Raw genomic sequence first — 25,815 nt, forward strand, 5'->3', positions numbered from 1 at the left:
CAGCCTCCACCGGCCCAGAGGGCAAGGCCGACGGACCCGGGGCGGACGGGACGCAGAGCCAGCCGCTGACCCGCAGCATCTTCCCTCTGTCCCCAGTCTCGCCGGCGGCCGAGCGGATCCGCTTCATCCTGGGGGAGGAGGACGACGGGCCCGCGCCGCCCCAGCTCTTCACGGAGCTGGACGAGCTGCTCTCGGTGGACGGCCAGGAGATGGAGTGGAAGGAGACGGCCAGGTAGGATCCGGCGCGCCGAAAAAAAAAAGTTGTTTCCTCCGCAGACAGGGGCGCAGAGAACTGTGTCTCGTCGGCGAAAGCGTGTGAAAGCTGTGTTAAAGTGTGTTGAATTGAACCAGAAAAAGGTGAAATATAAAGGAGCAGTGAGAAAACAGTGAGTTAAAACCGTGAACAGCCGTGTAGAATATCCCCCGGATTGCATGTATCATTTGGTCTAGGATGTCATTGATTATTATTATTAGCATGGCATAATGTTCCAGTACGGTAGTTCTTAGTCCGGCTAAACGTTGAATGGGGGAGGGGGGAGGGGGGGGGGGGGGGGGGCGAGGCAAAACAAGGGAATCCAGAAAGAGCCTCCTAACCCCTCCCTTGTGAAAGATTGGCCACACACACACACACTCACACACTCACACGCACTCACTCACACACTCACACAGGCCGTGCAATGTTGTGTCATCACGGGCTCCAAGGCCAGCCCACGACCCCTCAATGAATGAAAGATCTCATCACCAGCACTGGGCTGTGCTGCTGGCCCGCTGCCAGAGTCCCCAGCCTTCACAGCCAACATGGGCAAAGAACAAAACAACCATGCTGGCATACAGTGAGTGGCCGGCCAGAAGGGGCTCTGTGCGGTCATTGTATGCCCATCATTCAAGTCTTGCGTTTCCGCATTCCACCAGTCTCGGATTTCATTACTGTTCATTAAAGCTGTCCCTTTTTAAAGTGCCTATATATGTCCGCTAAAGAGTACAGCGAGATGGAGTACACAGCGGTCCACTGGGTGATCTTTACATGTTGAGGCCTAGCTAGGTGACTAACGGCCACTGCTAATTATCTTGTCAGAGAGGAACTGCTAGGCAGCTGCTTCCCCTTATAGTGAAAGAATAGGTGATCTGGGACTTTGTTGTCAACTGTTGTCAGAAACACACACCCCATGCACTTGGAACAGTTATTGCACCTGTTCCTTCAGGTGTGGATGATGTTGCAACAGTCATAAACCAGGAGACAGATATCCAGAGTAGTAGACAATCTTTCATTCATCCACTACAATTAGTATGTTGTTGTGTAACATTAACCAAAGAAACCAGCTTCTACTGGCAAACAGACAAAAGTCTCGTCTCTCTCAAGCCTTGCAAGTGGAAGTCCACTTCCCTGCAGAACGACAACATGCATGCCCCCTCCGTGGTTCTACAGCTCTGGGGAGGTTTAGGTCTGTTGGCTGTCTCTGAGGTGTTGTTAAGGGTTACATGGAACAAGATTGATGGTGTGTTTACAGCCACATTTACACACTCTGGTCCGACCACTGGACAGTGGATTAACTAAGTGATTTTTGCGTTTCTTTGTGCCACAACCCGAAACTCATCACATAGGTTAAACTTTGGCAGGAAACACACACATTTACATTGGTTTGAATGTGAGTTAGATTGTGTCTCATGGATCACTCCAGGGTTAAGACATGATCGTTAATTTACTTGTCTGTAGGTCAGGCCACTGACCTACACTGACCTATCTAGTAAAAAAACAAAACATACACATTAAAGACATGAACTTCTCACAAATATTCAGTCATGGCGACATGCATTTAAATACCATGCTATCATTAACTGCTCATACATTCAGGAACTGTGAGAAAGTGAAACCTTTCTCACTTCCAGCGACAGGATGGTTCGATAGCTATGTTTGAAATGGTCCCCCCTGACACATGGTATGGCCTTGATTGGTCCACCTGTGACTAATTATGTGGCCAGTTAAGGGGTGTCGCATTGTTTGTTTAGGAGGTTAAGTAAGAGGTGGATTGACGTGAGGCCACTACTTACGCCTTCCTGTTAGGCTAAGTTATGCTGTATTTCAGCTGGAAAATTGCTAACAGCTTTTCTTTTATTCTTTGCAAAGGTTAATTTGTATTTTTGGAACCATTGATTTATTTTATGTTTATTTATTGTTTGGTTTGTTTTTGGGAAGTGAATAAAACTTCTCTTTTTGGAATTGCCCTCGTCTCACTCTCCAAACCAGTTGACCACATCCCAAAGTGGAGTGAGCCGAGAGGTTCATTTCCATAGGAACCAAACGCTATAAAAAAAAAAAATCCACATGCCAGTACACACAACAAAACAAAAAACCTATTACGTTCACAAAATGTGACCATAAAATGAAAACAAAACAAAACCCAAAAAGTGAACTTGGGATTGTGTCAATTGTCGTTGAAGACGCTGTCACGCTGTCATTCCTCGTCTCATCCACAAATCTATCCACGAACCCCGTCCCCCTTACCGCGCCCCTGTCCAGGTGGATCAAGTTCGAGGAGAAGGTGGAGAAGGGTGGAGAGCGCTGGAGCAAGCCCCACGTGGCTACGCTGTCCCTCCACAGCCTGATGGAGCTCCGCACGTGCATCGAGAAGGGCACCGTCATGCTGGACATGGAGGCGTCCACTCTGTCCCAGGTGGTCGGTAAGATCAGAGACTCTTTCGGGACCGCAGGCCGGGGCCGAAGGGACAACAGACACACGACCGGTCGGGGTTGTAGGGCTTGTGACACCTCAGCCGTGGATCGTTTCTAGCAGTTTGGAGAGTTGATCCATAGCGTGTCATTCAGTTGTCAAGCACGAGGGCCCATATGAAAACAAGGTGACCCCGGAACAGGGTTTAAGACACCCGGGTTTGGGAAGTGCTGTTGTCATGGATAAGTTGATTTGTGACATGTTTGAGAAAGTTGGGAGTGCAGTGGAAAACGTTACAGTACACAATTGTTGCTAATCTTTCAACTATGCATATTAGAAGCCACCAAAGTGTAAACATAGTTGGAAGTCGTTATAAAAATTCTTGAAAAACCCAAGTCGGTCAAAGGTGTCAAACTCAATCACCTTGAAACAGGTTCTGTCTGCATATATAAAACTCCCTTAATGACTTGTAATCTTTCAAAACAAGTCTGCGTCTGTAATGGTTCAGTGGAAGGTGCTGGTTTATGGATGGATACCTGTCCTCTCCCTTTGTTTTAAGTCTGGGCCAACCCACAACATTAGAAAGAAGGTCGGACTGTTTGTCAGTAAACCATAATCACACATTGTAATCCAAGTGTGGATAACTTAATGCCATAAATCTATTTATGTTGGGCATTCATTTATTGATATTAACTCACCTCTGTCATGACTTTTTATGACATTTTGATGACATTTACTATGCTTAAATATCTTCAAACTTACTTCCCCCAAGGAAGTTGTAAAATAAACTCCCTTAGAAAAAGAAAAGTCTTGGATTAATTGGAGTTAAACTAAACCTATATCATGATCGTACTGCACACAAATATGATCAACTCTACTACATGATGTGCACCAAAAAAAGGAAAAAAACAAGATCTGTAATTCGAACGGAGCAATTCCAAGCCTGTAATTGTGGAAATTCAAGGTAAACTATATCATGATCAATAATACACCAAAATATTATAATAATACTTTAAATACGACAGATAGGAACAAGCAGTCCCTTGTAGGTGGACTTCATTAACAATCCTTTCATGCGGGTTTCCCATCGCTGCGTGGGACAGCAGGAGGCTCAGCAGGAGCGGCTATCATCAGAGGACAGTAATGTAAAGTAATTGGCCCAGCGCCTCACACACTAGTGGGCTATGCTGGGAGTTGGCCCCCTTTGCTTCAAGGCCAACTCTCAATTGATGGGCATCCACTGCTCTACTGGTTCTGTAGAGGAGGGGAAAGAGAGAACGAGCGAGGGGAGGGGGAACGGAAAAGAGTGACAGAGAGCGAGAGAGAGAGAGATGCAGACAGACAGCGAGAGAAACAGCTAGAGTAACAAAGAGAGAGAGAAAGAGGGGGCAGACAGACAGTGAAAGACAGACAGTGAATGAGAGAGAGAGAGAGAGAGAGAGAGAGAGAGAGAGAGAGAGCGCGAGAGAGAGATAGAGAGAGGGGTGAAGGATTTTCCTCGAGGCTTCTATCTTTCAGCGTTCAAGCTCCTGACCTTGATTTTAAAAATAGGCCTTTTGATTTGACCGTTCCACAACTTTATGGACGCTCCCTTGCTCACGTCCCCCGAGCAGTGCAGTCTATCCCTCGCTCAGATCAGTCATCGCTAATCGTCTCTGGGATGACGTGTTTTCTCCAGATGTTTTATCGTCCACTTATTCCCCTCCAAAAATGTGACACAAAAGTGATATCCCCCACCTTGTAGACAAAATCTTGCGAAAGCCCTTAAGAAGCAGTCTGAAGATCAGACCCCTACACGTGTTGCATCATCACATTGACGGTCGTTGTAGTAGTTGTAGTTCTCCCTGAATGAATTAGAGTGTCTTTGTGTCTTTATGTGTGTCATTAGTATCGTTCACGAGGCTGAGGTTACAGCTTCTCTTTCCTTCAAACGACAACCCTGACCTCACCTTCCCTCTCCCGGCGTCCGCCTTGCGTAGAGATGATCACGGACAACCAGGTGGCCAATAACATGCTGAAGGCGGAGCTGAAGGAGAAGGTGACCTACACGCTGCTGAGGAAACATCGCCACCAGACCAAGAAGTCCAACCTGCGCTCCCTGGCCGACATCGGCAAGACGGTCTCCAGTGCAAGTAGGCTGTTTTCCAACCAGGAGAACGGTAATGCAGATGGCAGTTTGGTGCAGTCTTTTTTTGCAACTTTGATTTGTTTTTGGTTTAAGACTTCAGATTCGCAATACTACTTGAGACGGCTTTCGTCCACGTTTTAACTTCCCCCCCCCCAGAAACAACTCCCAATTTATGTTTAGCAGTTGAAAGGATAATTTATGAAGTGCAGAATAATCGCAATTCAAGACTTACCTGGCTAATCTAAATAATTGATCATGTCATCCCTGATACTAAAACATTTTTTAGAATATGGACATTATTGTAGACAGACAAAAACTGCATTGTAATATTGCACAGCTCACTACTCCCATGTTCCATGTTCAACTAGCATTTAGATATTACAATACCTAACCCTTACACTTACACAATCATTTTAAAAAGCTAATTTTCTTTATTGTTTCCATGTGTCCTGCTATGAAATGATTCAACAAAATTTTTGCAACTCCCAGTGTTGCTATTTCAAAACAAATGTTACCCTATTTTGTTCAAATGAAATTAGTTCAATTAAAATGAAATCTGTGAAATGTCCTCATCTCAACATAACTCTAACCCTCATCTCTAAACATACAATCACATCAAATAGAACATCAGTTTAATCACACTCGTCCAATAGAAATGGCTTCTAATTCATTCATATGCTTACTTAAGGTAGAGTTATGGTTCGACGTCAACACAATGCAAGGGGGTTTAGGGACCCATTACGTCCTTGCCGACCCTGCGTCCGCCCCAAGGGCCTGACGTGCACCTCCCAAAAACTGTAAACTTGCGTCGGCAGCAAGGGCTGTGATTGGTCCGCTAACGTAAACCCGACGCAGAACCAAAACAGGTTGACGACTGCGTCAAAGTGACTGTGTGGTCATTGCTTTGCGTCAACGTCCAACCATAACTCTACCTTTAATCATTGATATACCTACTGGCAATCATCCATGCTTCAGTTAGAGATTTGTAAGATCACTAACTGAATTTTGTTTGTATGTTAATTAATTAAGTCGTTATTAATGGTTTTGTATTATAATTCTCTGAGACTACCAACCATGGGTCCTTAGAAAAGTGGTTTTATCTAGCTAACTGGTTAATGGTTAGTAATATAAGGATTATTTGGCATTGGCAAAGGGGAATTCCTGCATCATAAACTTGCCAAATAATTGATATGGTACCTGATAACATCGTCATACATATGTAAATAAAACAGTTCACTGATACTGTATTAATAAAGTGATTAAACAGTGTCAAGGATACAGGAGAAAGGTGTTAAACTAGTCATACATTCACAGTTTACATGCTTACTTATTTAAATGTGTTTGCTATAAAAGCAAGTAGTTTTATAGCAACGCTAGATTCCATCCAGTGACCCATGTTTGGTTGTTTCATTTTTCACATTGTTTCCTTTATTCCTTTCAATCGTGTTTTCCTTTTACTTAATACTTTTCCTGTTTCTTCCTGCTGTCCTAACTAATATAATTATTTCTGTTGTTTTTTCCTCCCCCTAACCTGCGTCTTCTCTTCCATTCTTTTGGCATTTTCCTGGGCTTTTTTCCTTGGCTTTAATACCCTCTCAATCCACTGCCGCCACTAAAAGCCCGTAGTCCTCTTGGGAACTCAGTGACTTGCCTATCGGGTCGCATCTCTATGGAAGACTTACAGCTCCCCAGGAGTCCCAGCATGGATTACCTTAGTAAGTTGATCAGATGTGTAGCGAGTAGCGGCCCTCAAAGGTCCACAGCACCCATGCATGGCCTTAACATCCCTGCCATTCATCCAAAAGACTTAAATAGATCACCCCGCTGTCTAGCAGAGTCTTATAATAGTGGCCTTTTACTATTAGTTGTAGTGTCCCATAAAAAAGACCTAGTTATTGTCGTAGTTGGTATGTATGTCCCCTATTGCCAGATTTGATTTATTTGTTTGATTATTTGTAAAGGACAAAGAAACATTGAGAGTTGCAGAAACAGTGTTCGGTATATAGCCAAAGCTATTTCCGACACCAGTCCCTTGATCGGCATTGAAAGTTCAACATAATAATAATAAGAATATAATAAGAATAATATTAATAAACATAGTCAATAATTGTGCAAATAAAAGTTGAAGTTTTGCCAATACCCGTTAAACCTGGCGAGAATGGTTGATTTGTAGGCATTTCCTCTTTTTTTTTTGGGCTGCATCATTCTGACAACTATATCATTACCAACATTTCTCCTTTACCTTTTTGGTGGGTGGGCACAGGGGACGGGTTTGGGGCTGTGTGATAGGAGAGGAGGACGACTGGCTGATGGGAACAAACCATTTTTTCAAGTTTCATTGGCTTCAGATATATATGTCTGAATAGCCGTTACTGATATAAGGTTTCAGCAGTCTTTGGGCCCTATATCTTTCAAACAATAATGATAACAGACCCCAAAAGCCTGCACTGCCGTAGTGCTTACCTTTGGTTGAATCTGAACAGTTAGGCACATTTTCAGCCACGTACGTGGCCAAATTGAACATGCCTCAACAGAAACTGTAGGCCAGTATATAGTCAACTTCAAGTGGGATTCTTGTTGAACGTTGGAGCCTAAAAATATATTATACATACTGTATATATAAAAGGGTTCAAGCATAACAGCCCATATAAGTATATAGGGTGCTGAGCCTTTGGTTTAATATCCAGCTGTTTTGGCACCTTGTGTTCTTGCACTCGCTTCTTTGGTTTGCCGCGTGGGGGTGGGGTTGCATGGAGAGCAATATAACCCGGGTGGGGGAGCCACTTTCTCTTTCTCCTTTGTGGACGGGTGCGGTGTTCTTCCATCATGCCCGCCAGTGTCTCCGGCGAGGTACCAGGGCCCCCCCAGCCTAACCACCTGTCTCTGTTCACAGGCAGTCCCACCCCCACACACCGCAACCTGACGTCCAACAGCATGAACGACATCTCAGACAAGCCCGAGAAAGATCAGGTGAGTGCACAAAACGACCCTTGATCCTATCCCTTCCCTTCCCTTCCCTTCCCCCCTCCCTCCCTCCCTCCCTTCCCCCCCTCCCTCCCTCCCTCCTCCTCCTCCACCGTCATGAAGTGTCTGAAGTTCACGGTGGAAAATCTTTAAGAGCAGAAGTGCTAGAGAACTATGGGGCAAAGTAACGCCCGGGCACTGCAACAACGTCACCAACCATCAACCGTCTGTAATACATCATCCACAAGGTCAAATTGTCTGAGGTGATGACCCAATCGGCAGCAAGCTATTGTCTGGCTGGTGGTGGAGTTGCCGTGGAGATAAAGTGCAACTAAAGTTCACCTGAACTCTGTGCCAGCTGAATCCACACAGCTCTGGGACTGTAAAACTACAACCACACTCAAGCGAACGTGCGTGCACATGCCGTACATGCGCACACACGCACACGCACAATCACAGGCACACACACGCACACACACATGTGCAGGCACATACACAGAAATAGAAATAGCAGTTTTTAATTGTTTCTAACATGTTTATCATTGTTGACACTGCTGCAGCACGCACAGCACTCACACTCACGTCCTCTGGGGACCAGCTTCCCGGGAAGTCTGATTATTCTCACTGCATTACAGTGTTGTTAGCACGGTAGCCCCGTAGCTGTTTAATCAGAACCATGGTCGGGTCATGTCCAAGGCCAGGTCCCTGCGGGAGCGGGGGTTGGGCTGGACCCGGTGAGCTCTGTGCTGCTGCTGCGGAGGGACACCATGAGTAGTCAGAGATTGGAGACCGTAACGTCCCCTGGGGACTCTGTGATTTGGGGATCTCGCTGGGCCAGATGGTCTTCATAAGTCCTCCGAAAGGGAGGATGCCACCATGCAGAGTCTCCCACACAGAGTCCCCTGGACCCACACATGTGTACATGGGTGCCGCTCTCCGCACTGCCAGTACAAAAATGTTTCTCGGTCAGAATAATTTTTTCGATTTGATCTGGCGATTTGGCAATTGTTGGGACAAGACAATGAGTGGGTTTATCAGACCTTTCCAGCCGTTTTCCCTCCCCTGAAATTAAAATTTCTTGAAATGCACCTACACAGGCTGCAGAAAATGGCTGAAAATGGCTGAAGATTGCATAAATACACATAAATACACCACCAATTTTGCAGAAGGATCATGAGTCAGAGTTCCAGGGTGTTGTTTTCTAAACAGTCCTTATGGGCATGTTGGTGAAATCCCTTCTTTTCAAAACCTTATCTAACACCAGTTTGGACTTTCTTAATAATACTTTCCTAAACCAACCCCATACTCAGTCAGCCTGGGACAATGTGATTTACTTTTGTCCTACATCTTTTTAGTTGTAATGGGATTTGTATCGACGTCACTCATTTGTCCTGATATGGGAGTTATTTTTTATATCCGATCCATGAGTTTGAGACCTCGAAACAGCTTTAAATATACTGCCTCAGCTGAATTTGGGATTATAGCAGCATGGAGGCACCGCTTTCCTCCACAGTGACTATTTTTATCTTTGCTTCTGATGGTGTTGCAGTGCTGACTCTACTGCCCTTCAGTCACATGACCTAAAGGTCTGTCACCGATTTCACTCTGCAGGCGATGGCGAACGTCTTACGTCATTCTAAACCCTACACTATCTCACATGGATAATATAATTTGGGCTTTATTCAATATTCATATATTCAAGGAATTAAATATTCAATATTCAATTCCTTACTAATGTGCTTCCAATGGACTCTCTTTGCACTATACGATTCATTACTATTTCAGTTATTAAATCATTTGCAGACGCTTATGCAGCGGAGCAAGTAGTAGTTGGGTATTTGTCCCCCGGTAGCCTGTGAACATTGTGGGATACGAACCCCGAAGCTTTCAGCTGTGAGTCGAACACCCAGACGACTGGCTGTGGTCGTAGGCGGTAGGCTCAATGGGACTTAGTGGTTGTAGTTTCTTTCAGCATTAGTTTTGTTCCCGGTGAAACTCACCACTGATGCCGTCAGTGGTGACAAACGTTAGCTACTCGGAGGGAACACATTTGAACTTTTATTGACTGCATACTGTACAATGCGGGCTTCCGGCGAACATGTCACACTTTCAAGTGACATGCTTATCTGGTGTTCATGATTGGCATCTTTGAAGTTTTTATCACTGTTGGATTAATGATTCGACTCTGCACCATCTTTATTGTCAGTGGAAAGGCTCCCTGATCAAAATATCCTTGAGTGGATCCCAGGCCATGGGGAAAGACTCTGTGCTGCTCTCCTGAAAGGGCAATTGACCCCCCCTGTAACCGGTTTATCTAATAAGAGAGTGTGTAAAGCCGACCAGAGATCAAGGACTAATCATGAAATTACCTTCTGCGACACTTGATGAAAGCAAGCAAGCACAAGGCGGCATTTTAACTTTAACATTGATTAGGTATTCACAGTGTATCCATGGAAACCTATTGTTATTATATTTAGAACATTTATAACATGTATAACTATGAAACGAGGAATTATAGTTGAAAAAGTTATATGATTTGGTCGTCCTTATGCAACCGTACTTTACTGAATACATACATGTACGTATATATATATGCATACGTATATATATATGCTTATTTTTTCACAAAAACCTAGTAGACCCTTCTGTGTCACCATCGCCCAGCAAGTGGACGTTGACATAAGAGGGATAAAAGGCATGTCTAAGAGGTTCCTTAATCTGCCGACGCAGCACACACACAACATGCAGAGCTCCACAGTTTCACCTCCACCACCTCCTCCTCCGCCGACATTCAGAGAACCTCGCCGTATCTCAGCCTCCGCGTGGAACAGAGTCGAGATTCACACACGTATCCGTGGTGCGCACGATCACTGCACGCACATCTTTGTGTGCAGTTAATTCAAATATGGAGAACTGTGACTGTGATTGTGCCCAAAACCAAACAAAGGAACGGCGAACAACTAACAAACAAAGGGTTAAGAATTGATAGATGTTTACATGAACAGAATATACATTTGATAAAAGAATGAATAGAAAACATAAAGTGAAGCAATAGGTTGTTCAGCTCAGGTCTGCAGGTTGTGGGTCAGCAGGTCGTCTTAGGGTCACTACTTGTCTGCTGTGATGTACGGTCCTCTTAATGAAGAAGGATGGCGGGTGGGCCGCCGCCGCCGCTGGTGGTGGTGGTGGGAACCTGACATTTTACCTTACTCCCGCCCTCCCTAACCCTCTTTGTGCTCCTCCTGCAGCTGAGGAACAAGTTCATGAAGAAGTTGCCCAGAGACGCAGAGGCCTCCAACGTGCTGGTGGGCGAGGTGGACTTCCTGGACGCCCCCTTTGTGGCGTTTGTCCGCCTGCAGCAAGCTGTGATGCTGGGAGCCCTGACGGAGGTGCCCGTTCCCACAAGGTACTTGAGGTTCCTGGGGTTACAAAATGTGTGGTAAAAGGAGTTCATGCTTGAGTTTGAAAAGTCTGGAGTTATGTTGTTGATGTCTTTTTTGTTATGTGTGGACCCCAGGAAGAGTTGAGTTGACCACAGCGTTTTAGCTTATCCTGATTTAATAAACCTAAAAATAAATATTGTCCCTCCCATACTGTAAATGTTCAAAATGACTCCATTATGCACACTAACGTAGGCAGAATCTTAGTGTCCTCTTAATCGGTTAGCATCTTTCCGATGGTAGCTAGCTAATGAGCAGTATTTTCAGTTCCCTTATGTTATATATTAGTTCATGTTGCATTTACATGTATGTTTCATGTATGTGTATACTTCAGCTTAGACAATTTTGAACACACACACTTTCTGAAAGGATACGTCAGAAACCCACCAAAAGCATTCATACGCTCAGATGGGCAACCGTGGACCAGGAAAGACAAACACAACAGAAACCCTTGTACTTGAAATTGCTTCTCCGCAACCAAAAAATGTCCAAACTTTTAATGGTCTTTTAATAATAAAAACTCCTCATTCCAGATTCCTATTCATTCTCCTTGGCCCAAAGGGCAAAGCAAAGGCATACCATGAGATTGGAAGAGCCATTGCTACCCTCATGTCGGACGAGGTGAGACCACTGATTCATTCATTCATGTCTATTAGGAGAACATTCAAACCCTTTATTTCATAGTCTTTTTGAATACTTGATCCTTATTGGTCAATAATGCTCCAAAAGGTTGCATTATTCTTTCAATAACTGGACACCTCTGCCTTCTAACAGTTCCTAATCAATGTGCTACAATTCAAACATTAACAACAACGGTCAAACACAGCCATCAACCAGATGTTTCCTTGACAATGCAAAAGCACCACAGACGAATATTTTAATCACAGCTGATCAAAGGCGATGACAAAGCATCAGCGTTTTAGATGAAAGCAGCTATTACCTTATCACAGATGGTAACTGGGGTATTAGCGCTTTAGGGTAGCCCAGTTAATGGAAATAATGTACTTCGGCTGTGTTAAGCAACCTTGGCTTCATCTCGGCCGCATCACCCCCCCCCCTGTCTTACACTACTTTCCAGAATCGGGGACACCCCGTCCTGGTTTATTCCTTACCTGTCCTTTAGCCCCATTATTTTACTCCACTGCAGAGAGCGACCTGAGTGGGAGCCTATTTGTAGCGTGACATTGTTACTCGTTATGGGATACCGAGACCCCGTTTCTGTTCCCTCTGCGATAAGGTGTTTCACGACATCGCCTACAAGGCCAAAGACCGAGGGGACCTGTTGGCCGGCATCGATGAGTTCCTGGACGAGGTGATCGTGCTGCCCCCTGGGGAGTGGGACCCCGCCATCCGGATAGAACCTCCGAAGTCCATCCCCTCGTCTGGCAAAAGGTCTCCAGTTACAAATACATGTAGCCTCACTCTGAGGGGGGCCTAGCGCTACAGTGGTTGGGCACAGATGACATTATGGGGTCAATTCACAATACGGGCGACTCCTATTTTAGCGTCCCCTGTCAACGTTCATTTCTATGTGTAAGTGTTATTGCCACAAGTAAAAGCAATGTGAACTTTCTTGTAAAATAAATGGGTTGAAAATGTCGCAGGGTATATTATTGTTGAGGAAATTCAGGGAAGGGCGTATTTGATTTGGACTTTTTACTGAAAGCTTGTTCAGGGTTCCCTGAAAGAATACCATGCCATGCCAATGACTAGTAGCTGGCTAGGACCAGCTCTACTTGTCTTTAACCTTCCATACGACCTCTGGGAACCTAGTGTTGAGTAGAACATGCTTGTGTATATAGCTGTGTATCACGTTATGTTTGAGATGTTGGACAGGATAAAGGATGGACCGTGATACCATATTAGATTCTACATGACAAAAAATCTGTGAATCTGAGGTAGAATCTACATTTTTTCACTGGACTCCCTTGAGGGAATCACACAGCCCAGTGTTAACTGTGGTTCGAGTCTCATCAAATTTAGGCCCAAATAGTTGATTAACAAAAGTGACCTCTCACTTTTGTTAATCATATTGATTTTGACACAGTAAACTCGTTGCTTGTCCGACTGACCATGGCGGTTTTCGTGTTGAACGCGTATGTTTGTTTTGTGCTTCTGACAGAAAGAATATGTTTTCCGGAGGGGACAACTCCCAGATGAACGGAGACATGCCTCACGACGGGGGAGGAGGAGGAGGTCACGAAACAGGGGATGAACTGAAGAAGACCGGAAAGTATGCATTCATAGGCTCTAAACTTGTCGTCACGATGGACCGAAAATACGCGCACGCAATCATGAAAAAAAGAAAATCTGTCTAGTTTCTTAATGTCAGCAGCTGTGCAGGATGGAGTGACCTTTCACTTAATTTTCCCAAACTATACTCTTCATTATAATATCAAGGTTACCCACTTATCCAAAGACGCTCAGAGTTGTATATATTATGGTAAGCTAAGGCCTTGCATAGCTCGCTGTTTGGATTGGAAATTATGACACCAGAGAGTCATCCTCCATTTTACCATTTTTGTCGGAATTAGGATGTGTTTATTGGTATCTGTATTATTGTGACGATTATCATTTGATCAAATTAAAGTCTATCGTACTAATCCCCCCCTTTCCTTGCCTTTAGGTTTTGTGGCGGTCTCATACTCGACATCAAGAGGAAAATGCCCTTCTTCCTCAGTGACTTCACCGATGCATTCCACATCCAAGCCCTGTCGGCCATTCTGTTTATTTACTTGGGCACTGTAACAAACGCCATCACCTTCGGTGGTCTGCTGGGGGACGCCACGGAAAACATGCAGGTCAGAGGTCGCGCCTTAGAACCCTGAATGGTTCTGTGGGACCATTAGAGCATGCGTGCGTAATCGTTAGCCAACTCAACTGTCTAAAAATAAGATCACGTATCTCTCTGTAACCAGGGCGTTTTGGAGAGCTTCCTGGGCACAGCGATCGCCGGGGGCGTGTTCTGTATGTTCGGGGGACAGCCACTCACTATTCTCAGCAGCACGGGTCCTGTGCTGGTGTTTGAACGGCTGCTCTTCAACTTCAGCAAGTATGTTCCTCGCTTTTCCCTGTTCTGGAAACTCGTATGCACTGTTTTTTGTGCGAATGAATGCTGAGACACCTTTCCAATGAATGCACCCAAAAAACCGACAGATAGCACAAATGTAACACTGCAGTGGTCGTTATATATATCCTTGTGACAATGTGCGCTGTGAAGTCCTGTTTTAGTTTGTGCGTGATCATTTGATAACCGACAGCACTTCACACTTCCAAATTGTGTGTGTGTGTGTGTGTGTGTGTGCGTGGTGTGTATCTGTGTAATTGTTTTCTTGGGCACCAGACAGAGAATTCCACTCAACTTCTTGAATGAAGAATGTGACTTTGACGAGATGTGATTTTATTTTATTTGACATTTGATTTTTCAAACTGCTTTTTTGTCTTAAAGAGACAACGCCTTCGACTACCTGGAGTTCCGGCTGTGGATCGGCCTGTGGTCGGCGTTCTTCTGCCTGATGCTGGTGGCCACCGACGCCAGCTTCCTGGTGCAGTACTTCACCCGCTTCACCGAGGAGGGCTTCTCCTGCCTCATCAGCTTCATCTTCATCTACGACGCCTTCAAGAAGATGCTGAAGCTCGCCCACTACTACCCCATCAACTCTGAGTTTAGAGCCGATTATGTCACGCAGTACGACTGCCTCTGTATGGCCCCGGCCATCCTCGGTAAGACGCTGGCTTCCTTAATGACCTTGCTAATCCCCTGAACGCTTGGGCTAAAACGGAGGGTCGTTTATGGTCGTTTATTGCATCGCGGACAAAGACATGCTGCAGGGTTTTCCATTGTAATCGTAAGGTGGCACTGGCGTGATTTGCCGATTAGAATAGTGCATATTCAACCAGAAGTAGTATACCTCATTGGGATCCATAGCTGGAGATGCATTTAGGTTTTTTAAGTTGACAGAGGAGAAGTACTTTGATCTGAATTTGCTCACTGATGATAGAAGGTTGTCTGAGTGAATATAATCAATGGAGGATTTCAGATTGTGAAGTGGAGATCATATGTAATAAGTCCTTTGTAACTTAGTAAGACTCTTGTAAAGAGTCTAGTGGTGTCGGGAAGAACACTCATCGTGAGTCCTGGTGCACAAGAAGGGAGTCTGAACTAAGGGAGGGTTGGGCACTCATTGTTACTTTGCCAGTGCTTGTGTGAGCGTGGAGTCATGGCGGTGGTGGCTGTTGTTGGATGAGACGAGGAGGCGCAGCATGCCTCTCTGTTTACCTTCCTGATGGGGGAGGGGAGAGAAGGAGGAAGGGCATCCGAGAAGCATTGTTAATCCCCTGCTGCTTTGAAAATATCACACACACACACACACACACACACACACACACACACACACACACACACACACACACACACACACACACATACGTGCACACGTGCACCATATACATACAGGCACGCACACACACAAATGCAGACACACATGCACGCAAACTCACAAAGAAACCAATCTTTCTTTTTCTTTCTTTTCTCTCTCTCTCTCTCTCTCTCTCTCTCTCTCTCTCTCTCTCTCTCTCTCTCTTCAGTCTATCTATTTCTTGCTCTCTGTCATATTGCCACACACTAGCATGTCAGGCACCGTGCTGTCATCCCATCATTAAACCCCTGGAACTGCTCAGAGCAAAACAGATACACACAGGTGCACAGACACTCACACTCACTTACACACACACACACACACACGCACACGCAAGAGGACATATTTTTGCACCAGAAAAGCCATGAATATTTACTCACATATACACGCAATGCACGCACACAATACGCACACTTTGTGTGGATGTTCCCAAGAGATAGAAGAAGAGATACCAGGTGTTGACCGGTGATGAGTAGGCTCCCAGGGGCCTCCCACCACCGAGCTGCTGGGGCTCTTTAAACATTCATCGTGTGGAAGTCATCAATTGCCCCTCACAGCGAGGCCTGGCTGATGGAAAACCACCGACACATCAAAACACATCTTGTGCAACCCTTTGAATTGGCCGATCGTGTGACCGCCTCTATTCCTCTGTGCTGAAGTATTGTTAACGTGATGCCGGATCAGTGTTTGTTAAGCACCTTGATCTGCATCATCTTCATCTTCATCATCCTCCTCATCCTTCTCATAATCATCCTCCTCATCCTCATTATTCACATCCTCATCACCATAATCCTCATCTTCCTCATCCTCATTCTCCTCCTCATCATCATCATCATCCTCATTGTCATCATCATCCATCATATCTGTGCGGAGTGGCCGTGAATCTTACATCAGTACACTGGTCTTATTTACTAAGCTTCTGCTGTGGTTGCTGGTGCAATGTTCACAGTGAACCACGTGTTCAAACTGTTGTTTTTTTCATTGTGTTCACGCAGAGAATAGTACGTTTGACATCCCAGATCCGCTCGATGGCTCTTCACTCTGGTTATGGAACAATACTGAGCTGGTAAGTCTCTCACCCCGAAGCACACTATGCACACACTCCACACAACTCTATTTTAGTAAGAATAGGGGGACAGGCTATTCTGGTGCCTTCAGTGTCTAGTGCCCACATCTGTAGGCATCCTTGAGCTAGATGTCTCACCCCCCCCCCACCTACACACTTATGGATTACTTTTTATTTTCTTCTACTTTCTATCTACTAAATAGATAATAAATATACATTACATTTTACCCTTAGTATATTTAACAGAGCAAAGTTTATCCAAAGCTTGCGATCAAAGTCGCGAAACAGCCACAAACCAAGTTACAGTGCTTATAGTGGCCAATCCATTCGGGCAAAAAGCGTGAGTGAGTCCAATGGCTGAGCCTGTTTGTTTGTGCTTGCAGCCCATGAACGCCACCTGGTCATCGCTCAGCAAGAAGGAGTGCCTGAAGTACGGCGGAGAGCTGGTGGGCAAGGCCTGCGGCTTTGTGCCCGATATCACCCTCATGTCCTTCATCCTGTTCTTCGGCACCTACTCCACCTCCATGTGTCTGAAGAAGTTCAAGACCAGCCCCTTCTTCCCCACCACTGTAAGTCAAACGCGCCCCAGGCTGCTCACTGGGGACCAGATTGAGTTCAAACCGATAGAGAAACAGTAGCACAACACCTGGAGAGATTGCCGAAAAACTATCGCCCACTGCTTGGATATCAAGACTTTTGACATTCTTTTAGTGTGACTAAATAAAGAGACTAGTCAAAACTATAGCATAAACAAACTTGTTTATGCTATATCTTTCCATAATGGCATCTATTGCCCTCCTAACCATCCCTGGAAGGAGGGGACTCTCTTCTCAAGTGTTTTTCCTTGCCCTTTATAGGTGTCATACTATGTTTGGGTGTCATACTAATGGAGCCTGTGAAGCACTTTGAGACTGTAACTGTGATTAAGGGCCGTACGAATACAATTGACTTGACATTAACTTGAATCAGCCTGTGTTCTGCTCAACAGAACAATCATATCAACTACAGAGGAACTAAGACTTTGTGCTGTGTTTGCTGTACCCATAGATGAGAAAGCTGATCAGTGACTTTGCGATCATCTTGGCCATTCTCATCTTCGTTGGGGTTGACATGCTCGTGGGTGTGGACACCCCCAAACTCATTGTGCCAACAGAATTCAAGGTAAAGTTGAGAATCATTTTACTGTTCGGATATTACCAATTGCATTGAAATGTGAAAGGTTTAGATTTTGATTTGGAAAACATATATAAAAAATAAATAGATCCTGACAGAAAGTTGTATTGCTTAAATGTTAGCATATTATATATAATATATAGACTATTCAGGCTATTTTGAAGTCAAACAACTTAGCGTTGTAAATTGCCTTAGTTGACTTATATTATTATATTTCTAATTGGGGTGGTCTCAGTGCAACTCCAAATCCAGAAAAGCATGAATAACTGTCAGTGTATTATATGGATGGATGAGTGTATTCCCCATGGAACCTCTCCAACAGTAATGGAGTGGGCTTCTTCAGGGAAATTAAGCAAATGAATTCAGTTAAATTGATGGAGTTGGCGGTATCACAAGGGCTCCCCTTTCTGCTGATCGCTTCCATGAGAGAACATATTGTGTGTGACTAGAGGAACAAATCCTGAGTTACTGAGTTCATCTGTGTGGCCCTACCACCAAAAATATGTAACAGTCTTCGGTCAATGCCTTTCCCAGTTGGCTCTCCCTTTTGAAACGTGGACATCCCTCAGAGTTGTGTGTGTGCTAATGTACTGAACGTTCCCCCCCCCCCCCCCCCCACACACACCCTCAGCCCACGAGCCCCAATAGGGGGTGGTTCGTGCCCCCCTTCGGAGGGAACCCCTGGTGGGTGTACCTGGCGTCAGCCCTGCCTGCCCTGCTGGTCACCATCCTGCTCTTCATGGACCAGCAGATCACCGCTGTCATCGTCAACAGGAAGGAGCACAAGCTAAAGGTAAGGCGACCAAGATTTAAGAGCTGGTTTTTTTTGAGTGTCTTGCATCAGCCATTAGTGAGTGAAATGCGCTGTGCGAATAGCCGTTTGGAGTTGACCGTGCCTGCTTCTGTATGAGCCGGTTTAGATTTAAGCCTGCCATGGGGTCATTTCTGACCAATCAGGGCATCTCTTCCCTGATTGGTTCGGGGAATCCACCTAGCTGCCAATCACAGGTTTGTGACATCAAGCGTCGGGAGGGATAGGGCAGAGAGGGGGCGGGATGTTTTTTTTGGTTGTTTCGGCTTTCTCTCTCTCTCCATACAACTCTCGAATGTTACACACCGCACCTTTTAAAGAAAACACTTTTTCAATGCAATCTTTGTTCTCAGACAGGTGGCAGTCTGGGTGGCTGGTTAATAGGCAGGTAAATGCCACACGTTGAGTGTGAAATGTCAGCGCTGTGCTGCTAATGCCAGTTTGGATGTTATGTGGGTGGGTGGGGGGGGGGGGGGTGAGGAATGGTGGGGGTTTGAAGGGGGGAGGTTAATCTCTGACGGCTGCTAGGACTAGCCGCTGCGGTTCGCGGAGCACAGATGGGGAGGGTGGAATCACATCAATCAGCTGATCAGGGAACACGGCCAGAACGGTCCTCAGTGTGTTCTGAATATTCCTGCTGTTATTCAGACAAGCCCGAAAAAGACACGGCTCGCTTGGAGCATACTGTAAAGGTTCCCACTGTTATATGGGTTATTTTTGTTTCAAATACTCTTTCACCATCAATCTTCGGGTCTTTTACTCAGCCCACAACACACGCGCACACATGTGCGTGCGCCCGCACACACACACACACACACACACACACACACACACACACACACACACACACACACACACACCAAGTCCATTTTTTTTATAGGCTACTGCGCACAAATATGCCCCAATACGCCATTCATTATGATTATCATCATCATTCTCAGTTACACATTATGACCTTGGTAAAAACATGACTTCAAACGCAGGCCGTCGTCGTCATTTACATTCCGGTGACCCCGTTTGTCCACACTCACGTGTCCCATGTTGTCCTGGTTCCTGGCAGAAAGGGGCTGGCTATCACCTGGACCTGTTCTGGGTGGCCGTCCTGATGATCGTGTGTTCCTTCATGGGACTGCCGTGGTACGTGGCGGCCACCGTCATCTCCATCGCCCACATCGACAGTCTGAAGATGGAGACAGAGACGTCGGCGCCCGGAGAGCAGCCCAAGTTCCTGGGTGTGAGGTGGGTCCCACCGCACCGGTTGGGTTTCATCCATGGGTGGGGAGGCTGTCTACAGTTGTTTGTTAAACCCTCACACTCGGCTTTACCCCAGAGAGTAAGGCTGCTGCTTCATACGTGTGGTTGCGATGAAATCACGGTCCGCCACTTGAACCCTTGGACCAATGACGACAACGCTCTGATTCTGCTGAAAAGGCTCGGAAACAAGAGTCGGACCATTCGACTCATTGGTCTGGAATGGATGTTCTGCATTGGTCCTATATTCGGAACAATGATACGATTGAACCCGTCCCGCAATTAGTTTGTTTGGAAACTGAGTTGAGGTTGCGGGCCGCGCTTTTCTCCCTTCAGGCGTATGAAGCAGGCTACTCTCTCGTGTGAGACGATAGCCCACCACGACGGGTCGCCTGTCACAAGGCTGTCTGCTTGTTGACTGTGTGTGATGTCCCCTCTGGGTGTTGTTACCCAGGCTAGATATGTGGTCATTCACATTATTCGTAGTGCTTTGTGCACAAGTTGCTACCTTTATGTTTGCTTACCGGTATATGTGAAACAACCAACAACCACGTCGTTCTGTCTCCACCAGTCTTAGTTTCAATGATAAAAGAAACATATACGATGCAAGAAAAACAAGCTCAAGCTTTAAAAAAAAAAAATCAAATGTCGTATGATGGCGTAGAGACTGCATCTCGTAATGCAGCTGTGAGCTGAACCAACATCCTCCTGCGAGCCCAGATGGATCTGGTTTGTTGACGTTCAAATGTTGACAGGCCTGTGAACTCCCCACATGCCCAGTGGATCTCTCTGATCTGGCCTTCTATCGTCTGGCAATGAATGAAACTAAAACCAAAAAAATATTCCAATGTGTGCATTATATTCACCTTTAATCATCTCATACTTACTTTACTTCGGTGCAGAGTCTGAATTCCAAGGATATATATATATATATATTATGTACCACAATGTCACATGTCATATCTTCTGTAATGGTTTTTCTGCTGTGTTTGCATTGCAGAGAGCAGAGAGTCACCGGCCTGTGTGTCTTCCTCCTCACCGGCCTGTCAGTCTTCATGTCTCCTATTCTCAAGGTAAAACGCCATAAAAGTGTTCATAAAAATAATAATAATAATTTGAGTTGCTTCGCAACCTTTCGGTTCAGATCATCTTGTCTGTCATCCTCCCCGTCCCCGCTCCTCTTCACTACCCTGTGTAGTTCACCGTCCCACATGGTTAACCACACAGTGAACGGCTCGGGAAAGTGAACAACGTGGTTATTTATTGGTGGCGCTGTGTGTGTGTGTATATGTGTATATGTGTGTGTATGTGTGTGTCTCATATAGCAGTGGACGTCTATAGTTATCCACCAGCACAGTGAAAACGAGTCAAAACTATCCAGATCCGTCCCGCGAGTTAATGAGGGGGGGCTCAGTGCCTGCGGGGCTGTGGCGGGTCCGTCATTCTGTCTTTCACTGGACAGACCAGCCGTCAGCGCAGGAGTGCGAGTGGGGGTTTAATTTAATTGTCAGTTTTGGACGTTTTGCTGAGGATATGACGAAACGGAGAGAGCTGTGTATGAGCTGCAATGTCCCAAATTAAAGCGAGGCTGACAGTCAGTCCGACCGCACGGCTGGTGTTATTTCACGCTGATGCGTCGGAGGGGAGCACTAAGTGAGCTGTCAGGGCTGCGTCAGCCCGGCTCCGCGTGTCCTGAGACCACCCACCCACCCACACAGACGCCTGCACCGAGACACCCAGCCTTCGCTCGCTCTCTCCGGGTCTCCGTGTGGCCCGTCCGCTCTGAACCAGGGGTTCAAAGGTCACTGGGGGACCGCACCGAAAAAGGTTTTGCAGTCTGTGGTAAAAACTGTGGTTGAATTTAAAAGGCATCCCTCAGGCTTGTTAAATGTGCCTTTTAGTGGTGAGTGACTGTGGCTGTGTGGCTGTGGCTCTCTCTAAAGAAGAAGAGATGCTGAATATGCTGGGTTAACCAAGTCATATTGGTGCGAAAGGAATGGAAGGTTGGGTGAATGCATGCACATGCTCAGAGCCCTTTCCAACAGCTCCAGTCTCTAAGAGACTCACAGGCCTACCTTCCATGACGATGGCCAATCCTAAGCCCTCAAAAGGGGCAAAGATTGTAGTTCAAAGTTCACACGGTTCCTAGTGCTAGTAATTCTACTACTACTAATGAGCACTAGTTTGATGAGTACTAGATACCCCCCCCCCCCCCATGGTAAATCCCCCTGTGTTTTGAACACTGACTTGAATACGACAATGCCAAGCACCGAAACACTTCTGTGCTAACGCTATGTTGTATTTCTGCCCCCCCCCCCTCCAGTTCATCCCCATGCCCGTGCTGTACGGAGTCTTCCTCTACATGGGCGTGGCCTCCCTCAAGGGTGTGCAGGTAAGGCTGTCCCGGTCTTCATGTTGGGTCAGTGTGGGACCATGGAAACCACATGGAGGTCAGCGTAGATGGGAGACAGTTAGGTTAATACTTGCAGGGGAATGCTAGACCAGTGTTTCTCAAATGGTTTGATCAATCTTTTCAATGAATGAAAAAAAATCGAACTGAAGCACAAGCACATGTTTCTCACCATATTTACGTATTTGCACCACCGATTTATCATCAAATTACAGGCACATATATTATTTATATCTATACAAAAATTAAGCTTTGGACTTTTTCAGCTACTTGACTGAAGGAAATATCCAGTAGGGTGACATTAGTAAACATTGTTTGAGAACCAAACTATACTATAACTGCCTAAAGACAATGTTTGAGAAAAGGTATGGTAAGACATGACTGGATTACTTCAGCACCCTTGTATGAAAACACTTCATGTAGCACCCTGCTAGAAACATGTGATTTAAACATGTGAACTGAGTGTCATACATTTCACAGATAGAGAGAGAGAGAGATTACGGAGGACAATGGAAAGGTTGTTTATTGCGTCCTTGGAACAAATATTCTGAGTCTTTATAAGGGTAATTGCTAAATAATCATTAACTCAAAACCCTTATAAGCCTTAATAATTAACCTTGTACGATGAGAGCATAAACTAGTCGGAAAGCAGTGTGTGTGTTTTTGATGATAGCACCAGCCAATTTTCCGTTTTAACCTTGCTCTCAACTCTTTACCATAATCGATCGATCAATCTCTTTCTTTCTCTCTCTCTCTCGCTCTCTCGCTCCCTCTCTCTGTGTAGTTCATGGATCGTCTGAAGCTGCTGCTGATGCCGGCTAAACATCAGCCAGACCTGGTGTACCTGCGGCACGTGCCACTGAGGAAGGTGCACCTGTTCACCTTCATCCAGATCCTGTGCCTGGCGCTCCTCTGGGTCCTAAAGTCCACCGTCGCCGCCATCGTCTTCCCCGTCATGGTGAGCCACTTTGACATACGTTCACTACTACTGAGTTTACTATGGGGAAGGATAGTGTGGGGCAGTGCCTTACCCTTTACTTAAGGTGTACCACTAAATTGTCGTTTAGCCCTTAATGGACCACCTTTATATACAAAATGTATAAATACACGTGCAGTGGCTGAGCCAATAGTGCCAGCTCCTGCCTATATATATAAATAATTATAACTGCACGAAAGCTATGGCCAGTGGAAAACTGCCAGGCTCTTTGGATGAAAGTGTCTGCTAAATGACATAAATTATAAATTATCATTTGACAATATTTGGTACCAAAGCAAACCTGATACAAAGACTAATATTTCCTTCCTAAAAAATAGTTAATTTATCAATCGGACACTGGAAGAGTGAAACCGAATGAAAGCGTGATCAAAACTGTGTGTGTGTGTGTGCGTGTGTGTGTGTGTGTGTGTGTTCTCCCATGGGACCAGATCCTGGCTCTGGTGGCGGTCAGGAAGGCCATGGACTACATGTTCTCCCAGCACGAGCTCAGCTTCCTGGATGACGTCATCCCGGAGAAGGACAAGAAGAGGAAAGAGGACGAGAAGAAGAAGAAGAAGAGAGGCAGCGTGGACAGTGACGTGGAGGATGTGAGTGTGTCATCATGATGTTGATGTCACGCTATGTCTTGTTGTGGTATTGGCTGCTGATATACCCCAATATTACAATTGAATAGAGGGCTATGGCCCAGTCAATGTAGAGAATGAAGTCCTCTTTTTTCACCCATTGTTATTCATTTGTATTTGTGCTGACCAAAGTCCAAATGGATGTTCCTTTGCCTCACAGCCTGGATACAGGCTGTTCCTTTGCCTCACAGCCTGGATACAGGCTGTTCCTTTTGATCTGATCTCTGATTCAAAGAGCGTCACCTCGCAGAGTCACATGATGACGTCCGCCTTGATGCCCGTTGCGGGACTTGTGTCATGTGTTTATCGACTTGTCGTGTCTATCCCAACAGTCCGACTACCCTTACAATGAGAAATCGCCCAGCATTAAAATACCTATGGATATGATGGAGAAGGAGCCCTTCTTAGGGGATAAGTCCTTCGACAGTGAGTAGAACCCGAAACCAACCCGATGCAACACAGGGGGGCCTCGACCATGTAGTTGTTTTTCTACTTTCCACCACCTTTAATGCTTCCTTTTTCCTCCTCCACCTGCCCGATCCACTGTTGCCTTATTCCGGAGGCCACTGTTTTTCTCCCACCAAGAGAAAGCCAGTCTCTCTCCGACTGGCTTGTTGCCTTGGCTCACTGCATGAACTTAACGCTTGCTTCCCTGCTTTTGTTTGTTGAACTTTTTGTTTGAACTCTTTGAACAAAACAAGAAAAGGCTTTTCTTTTCTTATTTTGTTCATTGTTCTAGTGTGTTCAGTTTGCTTTGTCTTTTGTCTTTGTTTTTTCTTCTTCTTGTGTCTTGGAAGTTCTCGCTTTGCGGTTTTGTCTCTGAGGGTCTTGTCTTGTTAATGTTGATCACCCATGTCGCTAGTTTTAACCCAGTTTTAACTGGTGCATTATTGAACTATGAATCATATAATAATTGACACATATCATCATTCATTCATTTAGTTTCTGTTTGGACTTCACTTCCAGCTAATTTGCTCTGTATCGTTGTAACAGTTTATCAGGAACACCTTGAAAGCCGTTATTCTGTCCTCATTTCAACAATGATCAACCTAAACACAACAGATCCTTTGCTCCCCTTTCTGAATGGTTAACACCGCATGCACGACACAAGCTGGTGATTCTCGTTTCTTGACACGTGCGTCACACCGTACAAAATGACTGACGAGGCGCGTGCTTTTTGTTCACTGCCAGAGGGAGAGAAGTCCCCGGATTTCCTTGACCGGCACACTTCGTGCTGAGCAGCTGCGGTACTACCAGTCCAACTGTAAATCCAGGTGAGTTGAGACGCAGTGGTCCGGGTCCATTCATGCGGGCACATTATGCATGCATCACTATTCATTGATGGTGGCCCGCGTTCCCATAGGGCGGTACATTATGTATGACATGCTTGAGGGCGTACCAAGCGGCTCTTCGATCCCTTTATGTCTCATTTCAAATTTTAGATCAGTCACTTCTCTTTTTCTTGACCGTTTAGTTGCTATTTAGCAAGCTTGTTGAAAAGGATTGATGACTATTATTGCCAGATTTTTATCTCAAGCAACTGACTTGAATTCAGATCCATGTCATTAATATGCATGTCATTAATATGCACATCGGGGTTTGAACCCACAGACACCCTAACTACTTGGCTATCCTCCTGCTCGACAGGGACATAGGTTTGTGTTGTGCTAGACCTGTGGATCCTTGTGTATATTGTATGTGCAAACTGTATCTTAGGCTATATTTAGATTTCCCTTATCCTTTAAGCTTGATCTTGATGTCTCCAGAAGCATCCAAAGATGTGCATTTCACATTGAATGACGTGCACTGAAAGTCAAGTAACTTCTCAAAGTCTTCTGTCTAGCCGTAGTTAAAGACGGGTCGGC

At 45.4% G+C, this 25,815-nt stretch overlaps 1 protein-coding gene across 2 annotated transcripts in view; it reads left to right on the plus strand.

Annotated features, from left to right (window-relative positions):
- The window catches only part of slc4a4a (solute carrier family 4 member 4a), a gene marked incomplete at both ends in the record, with an annotated part of 42,686 nt that extends 17,498 nt beyond the window's left edge, over positions 1-25,188 (plus strand). Inside the window, 23 exons of one of the 2 annotated variants that reach the window (XM_084468824.1) lie at positions 97-232; positions 2,519-2,679; positions 4,649-4,828; positions 6,417-6,512; positions 7,691-7,767; positions 11,010-11,167; positions 11,735-11,822; positions 12,439-12,593; positions 13,324-13,434; positions 13,828-14,002; positions 14,120-14,253; positions 14,650-14,924; positions 16,615-16,685; positions 17,069-17,254; positions 17,733-17,846; positions 18,490-18,651; positions 19,730-19,908; positions 20,921-20,993; positions 22,244-22,312; positions 23,115-23,288; positions 23,756-23,914; positions 24,283-24,376; positions 25,142-25,188. In XM_084468824.1, coding sequence (XP_084324950.1) covers positions 97-232; positions 2,519-2,679; positions 4,649-4,828; positions 6,417-6,512; positions 7,691-7,767; positions 11,010-11,167; positions 11,735-11,822; positions 12,439-12,593; positions 13,324-13,434; positions 13,828-14,002; positions 14,120-14,253; positions 14,650-14,924; positions 16,615-16,685; positions 17,069-17,254; positions 17,733-17,846; positions 18,490-18,651; positions 19,730-19,908; positions 20,921-20,993; positions 22,244-22,312; positions 23,115-23,288; positions 23,756-23,914; positions 24,283-24,376; positions 25,142-25,188 — 3,074 coding nt within the window. The remainder of the gene's footprint in view (positions 1-96; positions 233-2,518; positions 2,680-4,648; positions 4,829-6,416; positions 6,513-7,690; positions 7,768-11,009; positions 11,168-11,734; positions 11,823-12,438; positions 12,594-13,323; positions 13,435-13,827; positions 14,003-14,119; positions 14,254-14,649; positions 14,925-16,614; positions 16,686-17,068; positions 17,255-17,732; positions 17,847-18,489; positions 18,652-19,729; positions 19,909-20,920; positions 20,994-22,243; positions 22,313-23,114; positions 23,289-23,755; positions 23,915-24,282; positions 24,377-25,141) is intronic. The other variant, XM_084468825.1, reaches the window with a different exon arrangement.
- Positions 25,189-25,815: the final 627 nt, after the last annotated feature.

This window comes from Micromesistius poutassou (assembly GCF_964030765.1).
Source record: "Micromesistius poutassou genome assembly, chromosome: 5".
Lineage (NCBI taxonomy): Eukaryota > Metazoa > Chordata > Actinopteri > Gadiformes > Gadidae > Micromesistius > Micromesistius poutassou.